This window comes from Phacochoerus africanus, chromosome 11, assembly GCF_016906955.1.
Source record: "Phacochoerus africanus isolate WHEZ1 chromosome 11, ROS_Pafr_v1, whole genome shotgun sequence".
Taxonomy (NCBI): Eukaryota; Metazoa; Chordata; class Mammalia; order Artiodactyla; family Suidae; genus Phacochoerus; species Phacochoerus africanus.
Genome location: NC_062554.1, coordinates 67,104,231 through 67,126,713, shown reverse-complemented (window position 1 = coordinate 67,126,713; position 22,483 = coordinate 67,104,231). Strand labels below are relative to the sequence as shown.

The window sequence follows — 22,483 nt, the reverse complement described above, 5'->3', positions numbered from 1 at the left end:
TTCACCCACAAAAGATGGTGAGCGCTGGAAAATGTCCAAAAGTGACCTCCACCACCCAGCTGATCTATAATGAGTGCAAAATGAAGCAAACACCAAATTGCTTAGCTCTCAAAAACAAAGAGGAACATTCCCCAGAAATAAATGAGTGGACGCCTCTCAAATATTGATGACAGCACAATTAAATCATTTTATAAAGAGGAACTAAAATAAAATCTGAGTATGTCAGATAATAAAAGAGAGAATTGAAATAATTTAACAGAAGTTTGTTTTTCTTTTAAGAACTTCTGCTTATTAATCATATGCCAAACTTTTATATAAATCATTGCATTTAATTTCTTTAAGCAATGCTATAACATAGGTATTCTAGACCTGTTTGACAAATGAGGAAACTGATTCAGAAAGACTTGAGTATACTTCTTAAAACTTTTCTCGTCAATGGCCAAGTCAGATTCTGAGTCCAAGACTAATTTGAATTCCCAGTTCTTTCTACTGTGCCAAACTATTTTTCATTGAATAGACTGGAATCAGATTACAAAGTTTTCTTGCACAGAACTCTGAACCTATCAGTTAGAAGAATATGCCTAGAAACCTTCTGTTTCTACTGTGGACATCTGTACTTTTAGTAATTTTTTTGAATTTCTCTGGGTATTGGTTACAGAAGTGTGCTTACTTTGAGGATACAGAAAGTCCTGTGCCAGTTCTGTTGATAGAGTGGGTAAGTATGTTGGGATGTGGAATAAAAGCGTTCAGGCAAAGGTAATAGCATAAACGCATTTTGAAAAGATGCCAGACTGCCCCTCTCTCAAAAGATAGGATCCCTATATGATCTACCAAGAATTAGCCCTGTAGCCTAGTCACAGAACTCAATAACTCAGGCCTTAGTCTCTAAATAGCTTTAAAGAATGGTTTGAGACTAGAATGGGCTCTGCTATTTTCAGCTTGGAAATTCTAAGTTTGTGCAAAAGAGTGAAGAAAATACATACTTATTTCTTAAATAAAGGGCAGAAGGATAGAAACAGGTTGAAAATCTCAAGGGAAGAAATCCTACTTCTATGGCCCAACTCACCATAAAAAGATCACACCAACACCTGCTGAATAAACAAAATGTGAATGAATAAGAATCTGCTATTTGCCTTAGCCATCCAAGAAGCAGTCCTTGAGACGAGGATTTGAGCGAGAGGTAATTCTAGAGTGCGTTAATAAAGGGCTAGGGATGGAAAAATGCAAGGGAAGAAAATGAACCCAGCTTGCACTGGCGAGCAGGCATGTTCTGGCAGGGCCTGGGGAAGGGGAAGAGAGATGCAATTTGCTACCACCACTTTGGAAAACTGCTAAACAATCACCTACATATCTCTTGTAACCCAGCAATTCCATCCTTAGGTATTTGTGCAACAAAAATACATATGTTCATCCAAAGACATGTGCAAAATGCTCAGAGCTAAAAAAATGGAAAAGAAACCACATGTCCATTAACAGTAGGCTAAATACATAAACTGTACTATATTCACGCAATGGTAAAATACTTAACAGAAATGGAAGTGAATAAATCGACTATATACAATATAGTTGACTCTCACAAATATAATATTTGGGGGGAAGACATGAAAGAAAGAATGAATCATGTACAATTTCATTTCTATAAAGAGGTACATAAAAGCAATTTGTACTGTTCAAAATGAGGAGAGTGGAGCATGATAATGTGAGAAAAAGAATGTGTATATGTATGTGTGACTGGGTCACCTTGCTGCACAGTAGAAAATTGACAGAACACTGTAAATCAGCTATGACGGAAAAAAATAAAAATTATTAAACACAATGAGGATAGTAGAATACATTGTAGAGATAAACAGTAAGAAAGTAACTAACTAGATGGGGTCACCCAAGGACATCTGTACTTTCAGTATTTTTTATTATTGTTATTGCCCTGGTTTCTAGTTACAGAAGTGTACTTACTTTGAGAACCCAAAAAGTTTTCCAGGGACTTGGAGTCAGCTGCATCTAGTTGGACCTGAGCTGGTTGAGACTGGATAGGACGGCAGACCCTTCAACTGGATGCCTTTTGAATTCGCAGGGGCCCATAGCTTAGTTATGCCTGTGCAGATGACAATTATCACTGCTATTCCCAACCACTTTCCTCCACACTCCCCGTGCTCCCTGTGCTTCAGACTGCCCTGCTTTCTTTATTTTTATCTCCTAAATACTCAAGCCCCTTGCCTTCAGGGAGGCAGATTTGAGATTTCTTCTCCCATCTCCTCGTAAGCTTTGGTTTGCTGTGTACATGGAACAAAAGGAACGAGATTCAGTAACAGCAGCAGAGACGATCTGATATTTGAAAGACAATTGTTTAATTAGCCAGCACTTTGAGTCCAGAAAATTAAACATTTGAATCACAGAAGTCTACATGATCAAAAATGACACATGTTCAGTAGCAATAATCATCATCCAGCTTGCCATTTATTACAATTGATGGTGCTTCAGAAACAGTAGAGTTGTTTGGTTGTTCAATGTACAGAGATTCAGTGGGGTCCCAGAAGACTATTGGGACCCCACCAAATCTAGTGATCTTGACTCTGGCCACAAAGCAGGAAAATTTGCCTCTCCCAGCTCACCACAGCACTTCAAGTTGAAAGGGATAATTTGGGTAAATTACTTAGGCATCTTGACAAAAGTAGGATTTCACCTTTGCTGCCTGGGATAGTGCTTTGGACGAGGCACCATTTTTAAGGTTTCATACCACAGGGACATACATGATGACAGTTTTCCCACCAACACTTGGGCACCTCTGGGTGCCAGGTTTTGTTCTCTGAGCAAGTGATATTTGCAGGACCAAACAAATCATATTCGGAGTCACACTCGACGATGACGGTCTCAAACACAACATACTTTTCCTTATCCTCAGAGAGCTTTCCATTTTTTATCTCGGGTTTCATACATACAGCTGTAATAGAAACATATTTTTGAGCATACAGTGTTTCTCAGTAAAAGGGATCATAATAGCATTGAACAATGAGAATGATGAGAAATTCTGTTCATAAGTTATACTCAGTCTTGCAGGTTTTTCTGAAATTCTGTTCATAAGTTATACTCAGTCTTGCAGGTTTTTCTATATTATCTCATTTTCACAAAACAATAGGATTATAATAGTACTAATGAGCATATATTACAACAGTAATAATTAACATATATTGAGCAAGTACTTTTGTCAGTCATGTGCTATATCCTTTACACACCTCATTTCATTCTCACTACAACGCTATGAATTAGATATTATTATTATCACTTTACCAACAAAGAAACTATAAAAGTTAAATAATTTCCTCAGTGTCACCTAGCTTTTAAGTAGCAGAAACTTTGGTCTTAATGGCTATACCCCACAGCCTTGATCTGCGTGTGGTCTTAGGTAAGTACTTTTCATTGTTCTTGCCTCATAATCTTCCTGGGTTAAATGAAATTGTCAGAAAAATGATGAACTATTGGACACCATTCTTGGTTCACCTTGTGGCTACAGCAGATTGACCGACCAGGAGCACCGTCAGGTCATCAAAAATGGAAATGGAGAGGGCATAGGGATGTGGTGACCACCATGAGGCTTTTGTGATCACTTCTAACACTTGATGATTTGGGGAATTCATACTTGAGATTCCTCTTTCTTGAGTAGGTTGGAATTAACTCATGAGACTTCCATGAAAACTTTGCTAGAGCCACAAAGATATTCTCAGGTAGAAGACACTGTCTTTAGATACTCAGGAAAGCTACCTAAGAACCTGGAAGTAGTAGGTGCCTCTAGAAATGGGGTGAGCTGTGCTTTGGGAAGACAGGGGTGGGAAGTAAAATTCATTTTCAATGTGCCTGTCTATAACTTTTTAAAGTTTATGTGTGATTTAAATATTCCATCTAACTAAACAAATAAAAGACAAAACTTAGGTGCTGCCTTTGATCAATAGGAAACATTGTTCTCCCTTATTTTCTAATTCTATCTTCTTCGCAATGGACCACAGGTGGAGCTAGAGGAACCAGCTCCTCTTTCACCTCCTTGACATTAAAAAGGTGAAAATAACGAGCATAAAGACTTGCAGATTTGAGCCTTTCCACCCAGACCATATCTTTCATGACATTCACATGTAGCCTCAGGATAAGAAGGTGTTCAAATATCTTCCTTGTTCCGGTGAATGATGTTGATAATGGGGATGAGAGTGCATGTGTAGAGGAAGAGGGTATATGAGAAATCTCTAGGGGGAGATCTTTGCATCTTCCTTTTAATTTTGTTGCAAACCTAAAACTGCTCTAAAACAATAAAATCTTTTTAAAAATTACATGTTACAAAAAAATAAAAATAAACCCTGGATGGAATGCTTAATTTTGTAACAGATCAAGGGCATTACTGGAACAAAATGAAAAATTCGAATAAAGTCTGTAGATTAGATAATAGTATTATATCAATTTTTTTAAAGTAAAAAAAAATTCAAATGATTAAGATCAGTGGGCATTGCATACCTCACTGAAATTGTCTTGAAAAATAGAACTTAAAGCTGGGTTTTGGAGGATGGATGAGAATTTAATGGATAGAGAGATCTAACTGGATATAAGAAGAAAACATGTAAAGCAATGCAAAAATATTTGGCTTTTAAGTCTAATAAAAATTATATATATAATTATACTATATAAGTAGTATAAATAGTATAATCATACTATATAAATATCCTACACACTATATAAATTTATACTATATACTATATAAATATACTATATACTAAATACTATATATAAGTACTATATACTATATAATTATACTATATAAATATACTATATCATACTATATAAATACAGTGTCTTCTTTGTAGTAGTGTCCATGGAAATTCTGGGAGGTGAACTGCAGACTTGGATGGAGAGAGAGGGAGGGGTGTGAGCTCCCAGTTACAGATTAACAAGACACTCCCAAATATGGGTGATTTGTAGGAAATTTCAATCTTCCCATTCAAATCCTCTGCCCATAGGGTGACTTGGCATAATGTAGACATTTCTACTACTTGGTAATTCAGTAAGGCTGGGTTAGAGCAAGAAAAGCCCCTGAGCTCCAAAGGCTACCCCTTTCTAACAAAGTCACTTCTTCAACCTGAGAGCCTCCACTGCTACATAAGTTTATAAATGATTCTTGCTCCCTTTACTTATAAATACAGAGGTTTGCAGGGTGGTGTCCCTTGTTACTGGAACATTGGCCATAGTATTTCAGACCATACATGCAAGCAAAACAGTGAAATAAGACTTTGAGGGATTTTCTTTTTATGTGTGACTTTTTATTTGTTTATTTGGTACAAACTAACTTTTCATAAGAAATTCTGAATTATGCCATGAATAAGTTCAATCCTTAAAACACATTTCTTCTTTATCAAAACACATTTTTTTGCAAATCTATCTTTTGTTTCCTGTGAGAGATGGTGTAAGCTGTATTAAGGCTCCATATGCCCTATGGGGGCTCACTTTTACAAACTCTGATGACTTCGGGGTGAATTTTTATCAACTCCACTATTTTCTCTTGCAAGAAAACTTCTAAGATTTTTTGTTTGTTTGTGGTTTTTTAACTGATATATGTTGTTCTATAGCTGCCTTGCATAGGGCTAATGGTATGTATCTGTGGCCACCTTTGCACAATATTTCTGAAAAGAACACCACCAAAGGCACCTGGTTTTAAGAAGTTGGATCATTTGTGGAACCAAATAGGACCGTTTCAGAAACCTGTGGAATAATTATGAAAAGTTCTCTCAACCTTCTTACCTGGCTTACATGCTGGCATTTCAGGCTTCCATGTGCCATCTGATGTGCATGAACTCCTTCCATGAGGAATAACAGGGTCATAACCTCTATCACATGTATATAAAACATAGTCTTCATAGGCATACTCACACCTGTCAGGAAAATCTGTCCTTCTACTTGTGACGCTAATAGTCTTCAGCGCTGGTGCTGGGCAGCATACACCTGATAGATAAAAAGCGATGCTCATGTTTAATGAAATCACCACGGAGATGTGCAAACTTGTCTCAGGAACTCATTGAATAGATAAGAAATCAGTATAGAAATGGATATAGATTTGAACGACACCGTTAACAAATTGGATCTAATTATCATGTACAGAATGTTGAACCTCCAAATTGCAAAGTACACATCTTTTCAAGGGCATACTAAATTTTTTCAAAAAAAAAAAAAATTACACGCTTTGCAATGAAGCAGGTCTCCACAAATTTCAAGGATAGAAATCACCTGGAGTACTATTTTAATAAATCTGACATTATCTGCTAATTATACACATATTTATACTTATGCCATGGACGTCTCACTCTTGGATGTATGTACACATCTGTTGCATGTGCACCCAAAAACAGATACAAGCATGCTCAAAGTAGCATTATACTTTTTTTTTTTTTTTGTCTTTTTAGAGCCACTCTCTTGGCATATGGAGGTTTCCAGGCTAGGGGTTGAATTGGAGCTGTAGCCACTGGCCTATGCCACAGCCACAGCAATGCTAGATCCACACAGTGTCTGTGACCTACAACACAGCTCCTGGCAATGCCGGATCCTTTAACCCACAAAGCTGTGTCCTCATGGATGCTAGTCAAATTCGTTTCTGCTGAGCCACAATGGGAACTCCATCCAAGTAGCATCATTCTTAATAACTCTAAACTGGAAGCAATCCAAATGCCCATCAAGAAGAGAATGAATAAATTACATCCATATTTTACAATGGAGTACTAAACAAACTTAAAAATAAATATACCCCAGCTTCAATCCATAATATGGATGAAGCTCACAACCATAATGTTGCTCAAAAGAAGCCAAATACAAAATACCAAATCATTCTGTTTCTATGAAGTTCTGAAACAGATGTTACAAGTCAGCAAAACATTTACCTTTGGACAGGAAAGTGTTGTTGGTGACTGGCTAGAGACAAGGGGGTATCTGGAATAGTGATACTGCTCTATTTTCCTTCTGTCATACTGCTTACATGGGTGTGTTTACTCTGCATTCTCGTGTGTGTTAAGTCTTCAACAAAAGTGTTGTAAAACATAGGTGCTCAAGGAAGTCTGCACACAATGTTAATTTCCAATGTTTTTCACAGATACCAACAAAGTCTTAATTTACCTTTTTGTGATCTTCCTTGGGACTACAGCATTCTGGAGCTGCCTGTGAACTTATGCCACTTGGCAAAGCTTTATTGACTCATGTGTACATCTCCTTTTCTAGTCTCAAGGTTGAAGAAATAAATATTTTCAAAGTCTTATATCAGCCTTAGGATAAAATTTAGCTCTCATTTATTTAAGGTTAGGATTTTCTCTTTTGATGCAAAATGGAAGAGAAAAAACTATTTTAGAGCCTTATTTGTATGTCTTCTTCGGGTCAAGATGGAGTAGTGGGGATTAGGCATTACTCTCAGACTGAAATAATTTTAAAAAGCAAAAGGGAAAAAGGACAAAAGAAATGAAATAGTGCTTTTTGACCTTAAGTATTAAGCCACACAGGACCATGATCCTAATAGTGAGGAAACAAATGAGGAAAGCTCTTTGGTGGTCAGTCTGGAGAGTTTTCAGGCTTTAGCACAGAGCCTGCTGCCCTCCCTGAACGTTGTTATGGAAACAGAGATGGGCGTCCAGAGAGGCCGAAGGGGCCAGGGTTCAAGGGGCCCGGGAATGAAGAGGAAATGGCTGATCACGGAGAGCACTGCAGATCTTCAGAGGATGCCCTTCAAGTTTGCAGCTGAGTAATGATCATTCCTTCATGTAAGGAAATAACCAGTAAAGAACCCAAAGGGGGAGAACAATATTGAGAGCTCATACAAGCCTGAATATAGTTCATGTCCCCACCAGAGAGAGTGGAAACCTCATATTTCATGGGGTACTGATAGAGTAATCAGAATATTGTCTCAGCAGAGAGCTCCTCTGATCTCTCCAGACACAATTAAAAAGCTAGACTCAAGATCATGAGACAGGTTGCAAGTAACAAAACTCAAGGAGAGTGTTAACAAATTCAAAAATAACCAGAACCAAAAGATCCAATTCAAAATGTCTAATATCAGGTAGTTCCCTTCATGGCTCAGTTTTAACGAACCTGACTAGGATCCATGAGGATGAGGGTTTGATCCCTGGCCTCGCTCAGTGGGTAAAGGATCGGGCACTGCTGTGAGCTGTGGTGTAGGTCACAGATGGTGGCTCGGATCCTGCATTGCTGTGTCTGTGGTGTAGGCCAGCAGCTGTAGCTCAGATTCCACCCCCTAGCCTGGGAACTTCCATATACTGCAAGTGCTGCCCTAAACAGCAAAAAAAAAAAAAAAAAAAAAAAAGTCCAGCATCCAACTTTAAAACTACTATATATACAAAGAGACAGGGAGGTAAACAAATAAACAAACAAATAAGTAAATGCAAAGTGGCAGGGAAAATATAACACAAAATGAAGAGAAAACTCAATCAATAGAAGCAAATCCTAAAATGACGCAAGTGATATAATTAGCAATGAAGACATTGAAATGGTTGTGATAACTATAATTCATATATTTAAGAATATAGAGGAAAGATTGATCATGTTAAATAGAAATTAAAAACATTTTTAGGAGTTCCCGTCGTGGCGCAGTGGTTAACGAATCCGACTAGGAACCATGAGGTTGCGGGTTCGGTCCCTGCCCTTGCTCAGTGGGTTAACGATCCGACATTGCCGTGAGCTGTGGTGTAGGTTGCAGACGCAGCTCGGATCCCGTGTTGCTGTGGCTCTGGCGTAGGCCGGTGGCTACAGCTCCGATTCAACCCCTAGCCTGGGAACCTCCATATGCCGCGGGAGTGGCCTAAGAAATAGCAACAACAACAACAACAAAAAGACAAAAAAAAATTTTAAAAACCCGACTTAAATTTTTAGAAATAAAAACTTGCAGTTGAGATGTGTTATGTACAGATGAGTATCTAAAATTAAAAATTCGGATTTTCATTAGATTAGACACTCCAAAAGAAAAGATTAAGACACTTGAACACACAATAATAATTAAAAATGAAACACCAAGAGATGTAAAGATGGGGGAAGAAGAGCTACAATGAACTGTGAAATAATTTAAGGTGGTTTCATATATGTATAATCAGAGTTCCTGAAAAAGGAGGGAATGGAGGTGAAAAAAATATTTGAGCAAATAATGGTTGTAATTTTATCAAATTTGGTAAAAATCATTAAACCCACAGATTAAAAAATTCAACAAACCCCAATCATAAGGGACAAAAAGAAAAGTAGATGAAGGTATAATATATCATAATCAAATTGCTTAAACTCAGTGATAAAAAAAAAACCCTAAATACAGAGGAGCAAAATGCAAGACTGACAAAAGAAACAAATATCATTTCACATATATGTGGAATATAAAAATCAAACAAACAAAATAAATGAACCAAAAACAAACAAACAAAAACAACATGTAGATGCAAAGAACAGAGTAGTGGTTACCTGAAGGGAAGTGGTGGGGGACAAAATGGGTAAAGGGGGAGTTCCTGTTATGGCACAATGGAAATGAATCTGACTAGGAACCATAAGGTTGCAGGTTTGATCCCTGGCCTCGCTCAGTAGGTTAGGGATCTGGCATTGCCATGAGCTGTGGTATAAGTCACAGACACAGCTTAGATCCTGAGTTACTGGGGCTATGGTATAGGCTGGCAGCTACAGCTCCAATTGGACCCTAGCCTGGGAAACTCCATGTGCTGCAGGTGCAGCCCTAAAGAGCAAAAAGAAGAAAAGGATAAAGGAAAACAATTGTGTGGTGATAGCATGCTGTAGTGTATACAGAAGTAGTACTGTAATATTGCACACATGAAACATATAATGCTATAAATCAATGCTACTTCAACAAAATTTCTTTAAAAACAATGAAAGCAACATTTTTAAAGTAGTGAAAGAAAAAACCATCAGTCTAGAATTCTCTATTCAGCAAAAATATTTTTCAAAAACAAAGGCAAAATAAAATATTTTCAAATATATAAAGCAAAAGTAATTTGTCACCAGCATACCTAAACTACAGGCAGTGTTGTAACTCAGGCAAAAGGAAGATGATGCCAGATGGAAAGTTTTATCTACACATAGGGGTGAAGAGCACCAAAATGGTAGATTTGTGAATAAACAAAAAGATTTTTCCCTTCTATGTCCTTCACTAGGGGAATGGCTAAACAAATATGGGACATCTATACCATGGAATACTATTTAGCAATAAAAAGGAATAAATTATTGATGTACATAAGCACATCTATATATTTGAAAATAATTGTGCTGAGTGAAAGAAGCCAGACAAAAAAAGCACCTCCCATAGTATCTCATTTGTATAAAATTCTAGAGAATGCAAATCAATCTGTAGAAATAGGGCAATGATTCTCTGGGGACAAAGAGGGAAGGACAGGGAAGGGCTAGAAGAAGAAATTACAAAAAAAGCATGAGTAGATTTTTGAGACAGATATGTGCATTATCTTGATTGTACCGATCATTTTGCAAATGTGCACATATATCAGAGAGAATTACACACTCTACATATATACATTTTATTGCATAAATAAAACTCAAATAAATACAAAAGTAAAATAATAAATCTATAAAAAAGCTTAATTTGAAATGTTTTAAAAAGCTGGCATAAGAGAAATGTAAATATATTTTTAAAGCTGTAGAAATTTTCTCTCAGATAGCACTATTTACACTTGATTTCTTTTTCAATAATTTAGAACAAAATATTCTAGCTCCCTAACTGTAAATATAGCTAGCACTACTTCTATATATGTCAGTGCTTGTTAATTTGTGAAAGTAAGTCTTAAATTGTTATAGTAATACCTGACATTTATATTAGGGTTTATAATTCACAAATAACTTATATATATTTATATATATGTATATATCTCATTTAAAATTTTATTATATGTTAATCATAAAATATATTTGTTTTTATCAATTTGCCAATATATTAATATATTTGTGATAACTTGAATACACAGCTTCTCACTTTCTGATTTATATATGGTAAAAAGGTTTTTTTTTTAAACATATCAGTGAAACTTTAAACCTAATTTAGAAAATAAGTAGGTTTTTAGGCATCCATGAACATCCATTTATATATGAGAAACTTATATTGACTATTTGCTATTTTTTTCTGTTCATCAGGGTAGATTCCACCAAAGGAATCCTCCAAAAAATTGTATTTATTCTCACTCCTATTCTTATTTAAGTATGCTTTCGATTTTGTCCTTTTACAAATAAAATATTCCCTATTATTTCCCAGTAGCATCATAATCATATTATGAATGCAATTCCTTGTATTTACATGTCGTTACTTACTGATTTTGAACATTGCTCTCTCACTATATTGAGCTAAACCACCACTGCTCATGATTTGTCTTTTATGCATATATTGAAATCTAAGTATGTAGAGTAATAATCTCTGCAGTGCAGGCCTCCATGACGTCATCTATAAATGACAGAATTCTAGTAGTCTGAATGAAGAGTCATATCCCTCATCTTCCTGCCATTCCTACTTAGGACCAGAATGGCATCCACCCATCACTCAGCTCCTCATTCACTTTTCCCAAAGGAGAAGGGGGAGGATGAAGTGATGGAAGGTCTCATGTGGTTAAAAAAGAAAAAAAAAGAAAAAGAAAAGCCTCTACATTTCTGGTCAAGGCTGTCTTTCCTCCTCTGGCAGGGCTGCCTCCTGAGAATATATTCTCTAGAGAAGGTAAGGAGGCCCAGTTCTCTCTAACCTCAGTAGTATCTTGATAACCATAAAAGAGCTGGTCACATTAGAGTCTGGCTCCCAGACTTTCCCTCAACCAGGCAACCCAAAATCTGGGGTGGAGAAGCAAGCATCATGAAGGCAGTCAGATTTGGGCCATAATTCAGTAGTCTTCTCTACACTAGTTTTACCAATTGTAAAGCTGATACCATTATTTCCATGTTTGATACTCAAGTTGGCTTTTCATTTGATACCGACCTCAAAGAGACAGAGTATGATGGGCACAAATTTTGCAGCCCTCTCAGTCTTCGGGATGACCTCTAAAATAGTTTCCCTACTAATGTGCAAAGATTCCAGTAAACTAACTTTAAAAGTATTTTAAAGCATGCTTTTTGAGAGATTAATCACACGTGATAAGGAAAAGATTAATTATAATCAATAAGCACTTGGCTCAACATTTTCAATGGAAAAGAAGACACACACACACAAAACAGATTTTACTTACGTTCGCACCCTTTGGATGGTGTCCAGGTGAAATTTTCCTGACAAGTCACAATCAGAGGTTCATCTGGAATAGGTCTATAGCCAGTTATGCATTGATATTTTACCTCAGTCCCAGCTTCAAACACTTTCTTATTTCTTAGCCTGTAGCTTCCATCCAGGACAGCATAGGGAATGTGTGGTAACCCAATACAACTATCTGGTCATGAAAAAAGCACAAGGATTAAAGAAAGCTGTTTGGGAGAATTGGCAGATTGACCCACTGAGCCTGTTACTAAAAAACAGGATAGCACATGTTAATTGAGCAAGCAACCAGTTGGTAAAGTCTAAGTGGGAACTCCAGGAACAGACTTGGCAGCACCAATCCCTGTTAGACTAGTGCCAAACACCAAATGCCCATGGCAACACACATGTGGTATTGAGGGACACACCACGATGCAGAAATCTGAGTAGAACCAACCTATAGGAGCTTAGGTCTCCTTCTATGTCACTGCATTAGAGGATCACTGAGAATATGCAGAAAAATTTGTTCCTAGATAAACCAAACTTTCAACTGTGTCCTTATCTAATGAGGAATTATAATAGGAGACATTCCTCTAGACACTATGACACTACCCAGGAACTTCATGATTTGGCCTTACACCATGCCCCATATAACTTTGGGATTTTGCTTATTTTTTTTTTTCTGCTCAATTGGATGCCCAGGATAACATGGATTGAAGAGGGATATGTGTCTGTCAAGTTGTGTATATTCATCAGATTTTATTCACCCTTATTTAAAATGCTACCTAATTTCTTGTGATGGCAGAAGGGACTAAATAAACCACAAAATAGCAGTGGCTTCCATCCCTGACTAACTGTGTGAACTTGTGCTAGTTACTTAATCCCTTTCAGTTTTCTCATCATTAAATGGGATTTTAAAAAAATAGTAATGACCACTTAGGATCATGGTAAATATTAAATGAATTAACTGATGTTGCTATATAACAGTGCTTGTTATATAGAAAGTACTCAATAAATGTTAGCAATAAGTATCATTAATACTACGATTGATCTGTATGTATTTACATCTTCAAGTCTCAAAGCCAACATCAGCCCATAGAGCACCTCTGTGCGAATTTTTAAAAGGTGATGTCTTGAAGGAATTTTACTCCCATCTTTCAAAAATTTCTCAGAATATGTTTATTTTGTTAGGATTAGACTCTTTACTATTGTCTGCTGGAAATTTTTCATAAGGAATAAATAAATCTGCAATACCTGTGATGTCACTGCTGCCAAAACTATACGATATGTACATAGGAAATCTTCAAATAACACTGATAGATTACTAACAAGAAAATCTTCCAACATGAGCAAACTAGAGAAAAGTACTAATTTAATTAAAAATGATTACCGGGATTAAAGTGGGCTTGTGCCTGTGAGCATGCTACATCCATACTCCTGGATAAATTTAGATGCCACACAATGGAAAAGTCTTTGGTCCATACTCACTGAGTTTACAAACGGGAGGGGAAGGATTCCACTTGTTATCAGCGTCACAATAGATTACACTGCTGCCCTTGAGGATATAACCTTCCTCGCAGCTAAACATAAGAGAGTCTTTGTAAATGTATATGGATCCAAATCCAGAGACAATGATTCCATTTGGAACCTGTGGTCGATTACAGACAATATCTAAAGAAGCATAAAAAGGACATCAAAGTTATATAAGAAATAGCAATAAAGATGTGACTGCGGGATGGAAACCCTGTGAAATCAGTTTGTTATGATCATTATACAACTACAGATGTGATAAATTCATTTGAGTAATAATAAAAAAAAAAGATGTGACTGCTATTTTGATATGGTTCCCAAGGAGACCTGATACAAGTACATTTCAAGTAGGTACAAAGAAAATATTTTAAAGCTTTATGTATATCCTTTCAGTTCCTAGAAACCTCAATCATGTTAGTTGATATGGATAAAGTTCTATAACGTCCTCATCAAAAAATAAAAATAAAAACCAAGCTCATAGAGAATAGATGTGTGTTGCCAGAGGTGGGAATGAGGAGTTGGCAAAATGAATGAAGGAAGTCAAAGGGTACAGATTTCCAGTTATAAGTAAGTCATGGGGATAAAATATACAGCCTGGTGACTACAGTTAGTAACAGTATGTTGTATATTTGAGAGTTGTTAAGAGACTGGGTCTTAAAAGTTCTCAGAAGAAAAAAAATTTGCAAATATGTGCAAGAACGGATGTTAACTAGACATTGCAGGGATCATTTCACTATATATACAAATATCAAATTAGCATGACGTATACCTGGGACTAATATGATGGTATATGTCAATTATATCCCCCCCAAAAACCCTTAGCAATATTTAAACCACAAAGCCCAAATTTCGAAGACCCTAAATTCTTCCCTCATAATGACCTATTCTCCTGGATGACTTTGGTTGGGGGATCAGTGGCCAATAGTAACAACGTGATGGTCATGATGCAGAGGCAGCCAGGGCATCAGAGATCACAAGCAAAGTACAAACATCCCCCTACCCCCATCCTACAGCAGTCAGTCATCAAGTCCCGTTAGTCCCGCCACTATAATTCCTTCATGACTCCTCAACTTCTCTGCGGGTGCATTGCCATGGCTACAGTTGAAACAAGTTTCATTACTTGGCTGGATAATTGAAACAGATGACTATGGGTTAAGTTTTGTCCCCCTTCAAATTGTTGTCCATGCTGCAGCCAGAGTTTTCCTTCTAAAACACAGCACTTTTACTCCCGTGGTTAGAGCCTTTCAAATGTTTGTCCTTCACCTTCATTTTGAACTCCTGAGAGTAACACATGAGGTCCTTCATAACCTGGCCCTACTAGCTTTCCAGCCTCGGCTCCAGCCATGTCTAGCTCTTGCAGGCTGGACTCTAAGCATCTTTGAACTCTTCGCTACTATGCAATCTTGCCCCAGAATTGAACTGAATCTAAACAGTAAATGACTCTGTTTTTAAGGGTCATTTACTGGAGTAAAGAAAGATGTCTTAGACCAGTAAGCTCAGTCAATACTGATATTAACAAAACATCTCTTCTGGCTTCCCCAGAGAGGAAGGGGAAGGTATTTTCTCTGCTTATCTTTTACTATTGATCTGCTAATGTTGGTATGATTGTGTTTGCTCTGTAGGCATGTGGGGTTGACATTATTAGTGTAGTATTCATCCATATGTCCAATTGTTCCAGAAGAAACAGAAGATGACATTTCCTAATTCCTTTACACTAGACAGAAACAAGGGACTAGTTCTGGTCAAACAGCTTTAGTGAAAAATGAGATATATCACTTCCAAGTCAAAGAATTTATGAGCAATGGATTGTGTCTCCTTGTTCATCTCCCCTGCTGTGGAAGTTTTGTCATGGAGTTGTCAGAAGATCTAAACAATCTGGATTACCACACAAATGACAGTTCCCTAGCAGGCTTCCCAGGCTAGCAGTGCACTAAGGAGCCAAAAAGAAAAAAAAAAAATTTACTATTAAAAAAAGCCTTGGGATTTTGGTGTTGATTGTTCCTGTAGTACAGCCTGTGCTATCCTGACTAATAACAGTGTATGCTAAGATTAGTCGAACCAATGAATGTATTCATCGATGGCTTGATTAGTTTGTCTTTGAATCATTCCATTTCCCCCAGTACATTCAACCCTGTGACTTACTTTTACAAGTAGGAGGCTTTGGACTCCAGACACCTTTTGTTTTATTTTCCACTGAGCAAGAAATGGAGGCTTTGCCTAACATTGAGAAGTCAGGGTCACAGCTGTAGGTGACAGAAGAGCCGTACGTGTAGAAGTCTTCATCTCCACCGTTGTGCTTCCCATTGCTGATAGCTGGAGGAGGCTCACACTTGACAACTGAGATGAGTGAGAGAAGAGGAAGAAACAATCAGGAATGCGTCCTTAGAAATCGAACATTCATGATGCAAATTCTAATGGAGGGTATAAGAAGCTGCCAAGATGCACCGGGTTTGTATTACCTAACATGGTTTAGGTTTATAGTCAGGTCAAAGGAAGTCTTTACTTACTTACACACTGTGGAAGAGGATCACTCCAGTCAACTCCTTTACCTTTGATCCCACAATGACTAGTACTTGAGCCAACTAAGATATACCTGAGGAAGATAAATCAGAGATTTTAGTGGAATTTGCCTTACTCTAAACATAAACTGCCAATGAATGATTTTTGGATGCGAGGAATTTTTATTCAACATGTAAAAATGAAAAATGTGTGCTCTCTTGATTACTAATTACCATCTGGATCAACCTGGAGTTCAATGTCATCATTTTAAGGACAAAGGCTTATTTTTCCTTTTTTTTTTCTTTTATTCACTCATTTATTTAAAGCACATTTTTGGCAATATTCATAAGCCAATAAAAAAAGGGAATGACAAATTTTCCATCCAAAAATCTTAGACTCCACTTAAACTTACACTTTTTCTCTAACAAACTACACATCAAACAGTACAAAACAGAGTGAAAGTATACTTGAGTTTGCTAGTTTCCTTTGAATAAAAGATCTGGAAAAATTACTGATTAAAAACCACTTTAACCTCTAATTTGAATCATCCTTCTGCTACAAGAGTTTGGCTTACTCTCGTAAACAACTAACTTCCTGATTATCACCTCCTTATCCTTGCTCTTGAGACAAGTCCCAGTTGTTGTTTCAGGACTTTTTGCTTCATATTCATATTTTGCATTCAGCAATAGCAGAATACACATTTTTTTCGCCAAGCACCAGATTCACGAGGATCAATTATATCCTGGGCCATAAAACAAATCTCAACAAACTTATGAAAATTGAATTCACTCAGTGTATAGTTTCTGGGGGTTTATCCCAGAAAAAATGAAGACTTAAGTTCACACAAACAAACCTGTATATAAACATTTCTAGCATCTTTATTCCTAATGGTCAAAAATGAAACAACCCAAGTATCCTTCAAAGAGTGAATGGTTAAATTCCACACCATGGAATATGGTGAAGCAAAGTATCCAAGTATAACAACTTGGATAGATTTCAAGAGAATTTTGTTGAGTGATGAATCAATCTCAAAAGGTGACATGGTGTATGGTTCCATTTATACAGCATTTTTGAAATAACAAAATTATAGAAATGGAGACAAGATTAGTGGTGGCCAGAGGTGAGGGAGAGGAGAGGGAGGGAGTTGGCCAGTGTAAGGTAACATGAGGAATTCTTGTAATGGAACCGCTCTGTATGTTGACCATGTGATGACCACACATATCTACACACATGATAAAATGGCATAGAATTAAACACAAGCACACACAGAGAAATGAAGTCTGAATACAGTTAATGAATTGTATCAATGTGGATTTCCTGACTGTGATACTGTACTGTAGTCATGCAAGACATTATCAGTGGGGGAAAATGGAAAAATGGTATGTCGACTCTCTCTTTACCATTTCTTATCACTGCATGTCTCTCTACACTTATCTCAAAGTAATGTTTTTTAAACTACTGGGAAGTTTTATTTTCACATCTAAATAGGCAAAATTTCAGAAGTTTGACAAAATAATTGTAGAGGTGGTATAGAAATAGACATTTATTTACATTGCAAAATTTTACAAAGTCTATGAAGAGACATTTAGCAATATTTATCAATATTTAAAAGTGTCTTCTCTGTGATTCTGGTGAGAGCCCTCTTCAAGGTTGGCAAATGGTGATTATCTTGCTGTTTCCTCACATGATGGAGACAGAGAATAAAGAAACTAGCTCTGTTTCTTCTTAGCTCGGCACTAATCCCATCATGTGGACTCCACCCTCATCGTTAACTAATTCCCAAAGGCCTTATCTCCAAATGCCATCACATTGAGGATTAGGGTCAACATATAAATTTGGGGAGGATACAAACATTCAGTCAGACGGCAATGTTGTTAAGTGAACAAAATAAAAGCAAGGTTCAAACTGACATAGGCAGTTAGCTGTTTTCTGTGTGATAAAAGAGACAAAGTATTAATAAAAATATGTGTACTCAATTGTATTTACACATGTAAAGACTAAAAAGGCAAATTCGAAACTAAAGTCACTTCCTGTCAGAGGGCATGAGACAGGCTGGGACCTGGGACCTGGGACCCTTTGCTGCAATGGCTGCAATGCTTGCACCTGGGCAAATATTTCCTCGAGCAACAAAATACAAAGAAACTATAAGGAGGGACTAAAAATAACGGTGGACCTGCCCTGTTGGGGCAAATTATGGGCAAGAAGATACAGAAAAATCTAAAAACCCAACTGCTATTTCTGAGGAGCTGAGAGCAAAAGCAGGGTGTCTGGAGCAAAAGAAGGTATTTACTAAGCATGCCCCCTGGTGCTTGGTAAGCATGCTCACCATCAAAGGAGTGAGCAGACTACCTAAACCACACCTCTGGTCCAACCCCTGGACCTGCCCCTACCTTATTCCCATATAAGGAATCACCTCTCCACACCCCCTCCCCAGGGATCAAGCAAGGGAACCTGTTGTTTATTATGGCTCCCTGACCCCTCCACCTGCTGCAGAAAGGGCCCCAAGAAAGCCTTGGCTGAATTTTCCTTTCTGACCTCTTGTCAATTTTTGCTGATTAAGGAAGGCTAAGAATCCAGATTGGTAACAGATGGAGAGGAATAGGTGGTATGGAAGTGAGAATTCTCAATGAATACCTTTTTACACCATTCCATTTTTGAAACACATGAATGCATTATATACATTAACTGAAAAGAAAAGTCTTGTTTCTGGATTGCCTTATACTTACCCCTCTGAGCAGCTGAATTCTACAGTTGAACCAAAGAGAAAATTTGTCTTAACTTCCACTTTCCCATTGGTTAAGTCTCCTGGATTTCTGCATTGTTTCTCTAGGAGGAAAATGAAAATGACTAATGATTACATTACTGACAAATATAGCATTAAGGGAAAAAAAAAGTCTGATTGATTGGCTTTAATTTCTGCTTCCAGATGAATCCAGGAAAATTTTTCAATGCTTATTTCTGACCCTGACTTACTGAATTTTTTTCCTGCAGAAAAGTAAATGTAAACATTTATCCCATTTTTTGAATATGTTTGAACAAGAAGAAAAAAAGTACTTCCCAATTAGATCGCTGTGATAATGAAGGATGTGCTATATGGACCAGTTTGCCACACAAGTGTACGTTCTCAAAAGGATATGCCCTTGGTCACAGGAAAACAGAAGAAAAAAGGAAGTAGATTCTATATATTTACTGCTAAAGAAAAAATCTAGTGCATATTCCCAACCGACTTGTCCCAAATAACTATAGGCAATATTAAACCTGAAGACTACTTTGATCAAAAGTTTTCATGTGAATTAAAGAATTTAAGTTCCTAAGAGAACTTTCTCAAATAAAAAAAAAAGTACAGGTGAGAAAAATGAATGTTGATACTTACTAGCACAAAAGACCCGATAGTCCCAGGATCCTCTATCATTACAAGTAATCAAATTTGTATCAATTCTACTATAGCCAAGATTGCAGGTGTATTTCAGCATAGTTCCAGGTTCAAAATCTGTATTCATCAACTTGTTTGTGGGAGAAGCAAATGGTAGATAAGGTGGAGGACCACAATCTCCTGGACACCAAAATGACAAAGAGAATCAAGTTATAGCTTGAGACACAACATCTCAATTATTCAGTAGGAGGACTTTTAGAATAGAGAGCATGATTTTCCCCATCATCATAACTTCTTTTACCCCACTGTTTGATGAACACAGTGAACAATCTATGTTTGTTGTTTGATGATGAAGGCAATAATAATTTTAAAAGTCAGAAAAAATGCTATCTGTCTTTTCCTGTATATTTGATAATTTATTAGAAATCAGATGAACAGACCTGAATTTCATCATTCTATTAGATTCTGCCCATCTACCTACTGAGAACACCAACATCTATACCTTGCCTTATAATTCTATCTTCTTGCCTGAGCAGAAACATAGTTGATTAATAATAACATTATATTAGATTAATTGCCTCAAGAGTCAGTAATGAGAAGGATCATTTCCTTTATGTCCGCTTGGAACTTCTGGATTTCCAATAGACCGCCTATTTGAAAATAAAAAAATTTTATCAAAAAGCATTACAAAGAGGAGATGCACTAAATCTTTGAAAAGTAAAGAATAATCAAATATCCAGGGTCCCCAGCATAATTACCCATCCCTCTATTTTCTGAATAAATACACAGATAATATGTGTTTATTCCAAGTCATGATTTGGCTTTGAGGTTAGATGGTTTGAAGAGATCCTGGAGAGAAACTTCAAAAGGGAGTATTAAAAATATTCATAAATGAACTTTTTGTGGGGGGGGGGTATAAAAAATGTCCTTAAATTTCAGGTGATCAAATATACTCCACAATGTTAAAGACGGACACCTGTTACACTTCTCTTGGAATGTGTCGATGACCTCAGTTATATGGTGACAACCTGACCTTGTCTCCCCATTACTCACCAAGAACAGTAGCCAACAGAGCAGTGACCAAGGTCATTTGAAATAGAGTTGGATCAGAGATTTTCCACGGACTAAAGAAGGGCCTGGCTGCCATTTTCCTTTTTGCATCAAGGGCCCCATGTGGCACTCTTGATAAATGCATGATCGGATGTTTCTTCAATATGTCTCTGTTGAAAGAACCCATCCTAATAAACAGTTATTGAATTCCCACTTGTTATAACGGACTAGGAAAAAATCATATGGGAACCATCCCTTCAAGGAGGTTACAGTTGAGTGTAGAAGAAAAGACATTAACCACAAATATTTGCGACAAAAGATAATACATTATCAGCTTCAAGAGCAAATTCAGGAGGCCAGTTCCAAGCTGAGGGATGGGAGTGAGCTTTATGGAGGTGGCTGCATCTGAGGTAGCAGATGTTGCTATCAAATTTGGAGCATTAGAGGCAAGGCATTTTATTATGCAAAAGTGAAAACTGAGAAAGACAGAGAAGTGAGGTATAGAAGATAGAGATTATTTCTGGGCAATAATACTTAGTACTTCAATTTGTTTGGAAGGTAAGGAATGTATAGTAGGATAAAGATAGTGAAAGACAGGACAGATTAGAACTGGGTTTGACTGAGTTTTCATTGCCAAGATTAAAAGTTTGGACCTAGGAAATGGACAGCCACTTATTTTTTTGAGCAACATGATTACTATGCTTTTGGGGGAATCACTATGACAGACAGATTGAAAGAGAAAGAGAGAGGAGACTGGGAGATTAATTAAGACTATTGGAGGCATTCCCATTGCGGCTCAGAGGAAACAAAATTGGCTATTATCCATGGAGACTCGGCTTCAATCCCTGGCCCAGCTCAATGTGTTAAGGATCTGGCTTTGCTGCAGTGTAGGTTGCAGACATGGTTCAGATCCCAAGTTGCTGTGGCTGTGGCCAGCTGCTGCAGCTCCGATTCAACCCCTAACCCAGGAACTTCTATATGCCGAGTGGGGCCCTTAAAAAAAAAAAAAAAAAAAAAGGGATTATTATTTCAATTGACCAGGTGAGCCATGGAGATGATCTGAACAAGGAAATGGCAGAGGAGTTAGGAAAGTGGAAGCAGATGAAAGAAAAGCAAGAAATGATGAGACAGAGGAAATATGTTCTATTTATCAATCTTTTATCTACTACATTTACATCTATCAATATCTAAATTTCTTATGGTAAATATCTACAAGAACAATATTCCATTGGGTCAATTCAAAATTTTCAAAGCATCACTTTTGTCACCAGAAAGAGAGAGAGAGAGAAAGGAAGGAAAGAAGGAGGGAAGGAATGAAAGTAGGTAGGTAGGAAGGAAGAGAAAAAGCAAGCAAGAAGGAAAGGATGAAGGAAAGAGGAGGAGAAGGAAGGAAGGAAGGAGGGAAAGGAGGGAAGGAGGGAGGGAAAAAGAGGAAAGAAAGAGACATTCATTGCTGATGTGTTTCCTGGGTCTGGTCATTTATTAATCAGACTTCTTAAATGACCTTTTTACCCTATAACTGGGAAAAACTCTAATACCATAAATTAACTTAAGAAATAGTTCTTCTTATTTAAATTGATACATGAGATTAACTTTCAGTCAAATACAAGATATAACTTTTTACTCTAAAATCTACACAAATTGAGATGATTTCATATTACCATTCACTCTTAGCTATACTCATTGCTAAAAGATGCTTGCTTAAAGCAATCTTCTCCCTATTCTTCCCAAAGCTATCACTACATTCCTTTGCAAGAGAAGAAGATTTTGTGGTACCCTCACACTGAATGCATCAGCTTAAC

The 22,483-nt window shown here is 37.1% G+C and overlaps 1 protein-coding gene across 1 annotated transcript; it reads right to left on the bottom strand.

Moving 5' to 3' along the window:
• Positions 1 to 2,396: 2,396 nt before the first annotated feature.
• LOC125112152 (zona pellucida sperm-binding protein 3 receptor-like) lies at positions 2,397 to 20,826 on the bottom strand. The gene is made up of 6 exons (XM_047754388.1): positions 20,685 to 20,826; positions 15,902 to 16,096; positions 13,727 to 13,900; positions 12,231 to 12,425; positions 5,773 to 5,973; positions 2,397 to 2,938 (listed from the first exon to the last, which is right to left on the bottom strand). The coding sequence occupies exons 1-6, from the start codon at positions 20,824 to 20,826 to the stop codon at positions 2,721 to 2,723; spliced, it is 1,125 nt and encodes a 374-aa protein (XP_047610344.1). The 3' UTR covers positions 2,397 to 2,720.
• Between the last annotated feature and the right edge of the window lie 1,657 nt (positions 20,827 to 22,483).

Bases quoted from the DNA above. Each gene is read 5' to 3' on its own strand.
- LOC125112152 (XM_047754388.1), bottom strand. From the start codon at position 20,826: ATGCATTTATCAAGAGTGCCACATGGGGCCCTTGATGCAAAAAGGAAA. The intron at 12,426-13,726 runs GTAAACTCAGTG...TTTCATGACCAG, and splicing joins GAATCCTTCCCCTCCCGTTT to ATAGTTGTATTGGGTTACCA. The intron at 5,974-12,230 runs GTAAGTAAAATC...TTTATCTATCAG, and splicing joins ACCATCCAAAGGGTGCGAAC to GTGTATGCTGCCCAGCACCA.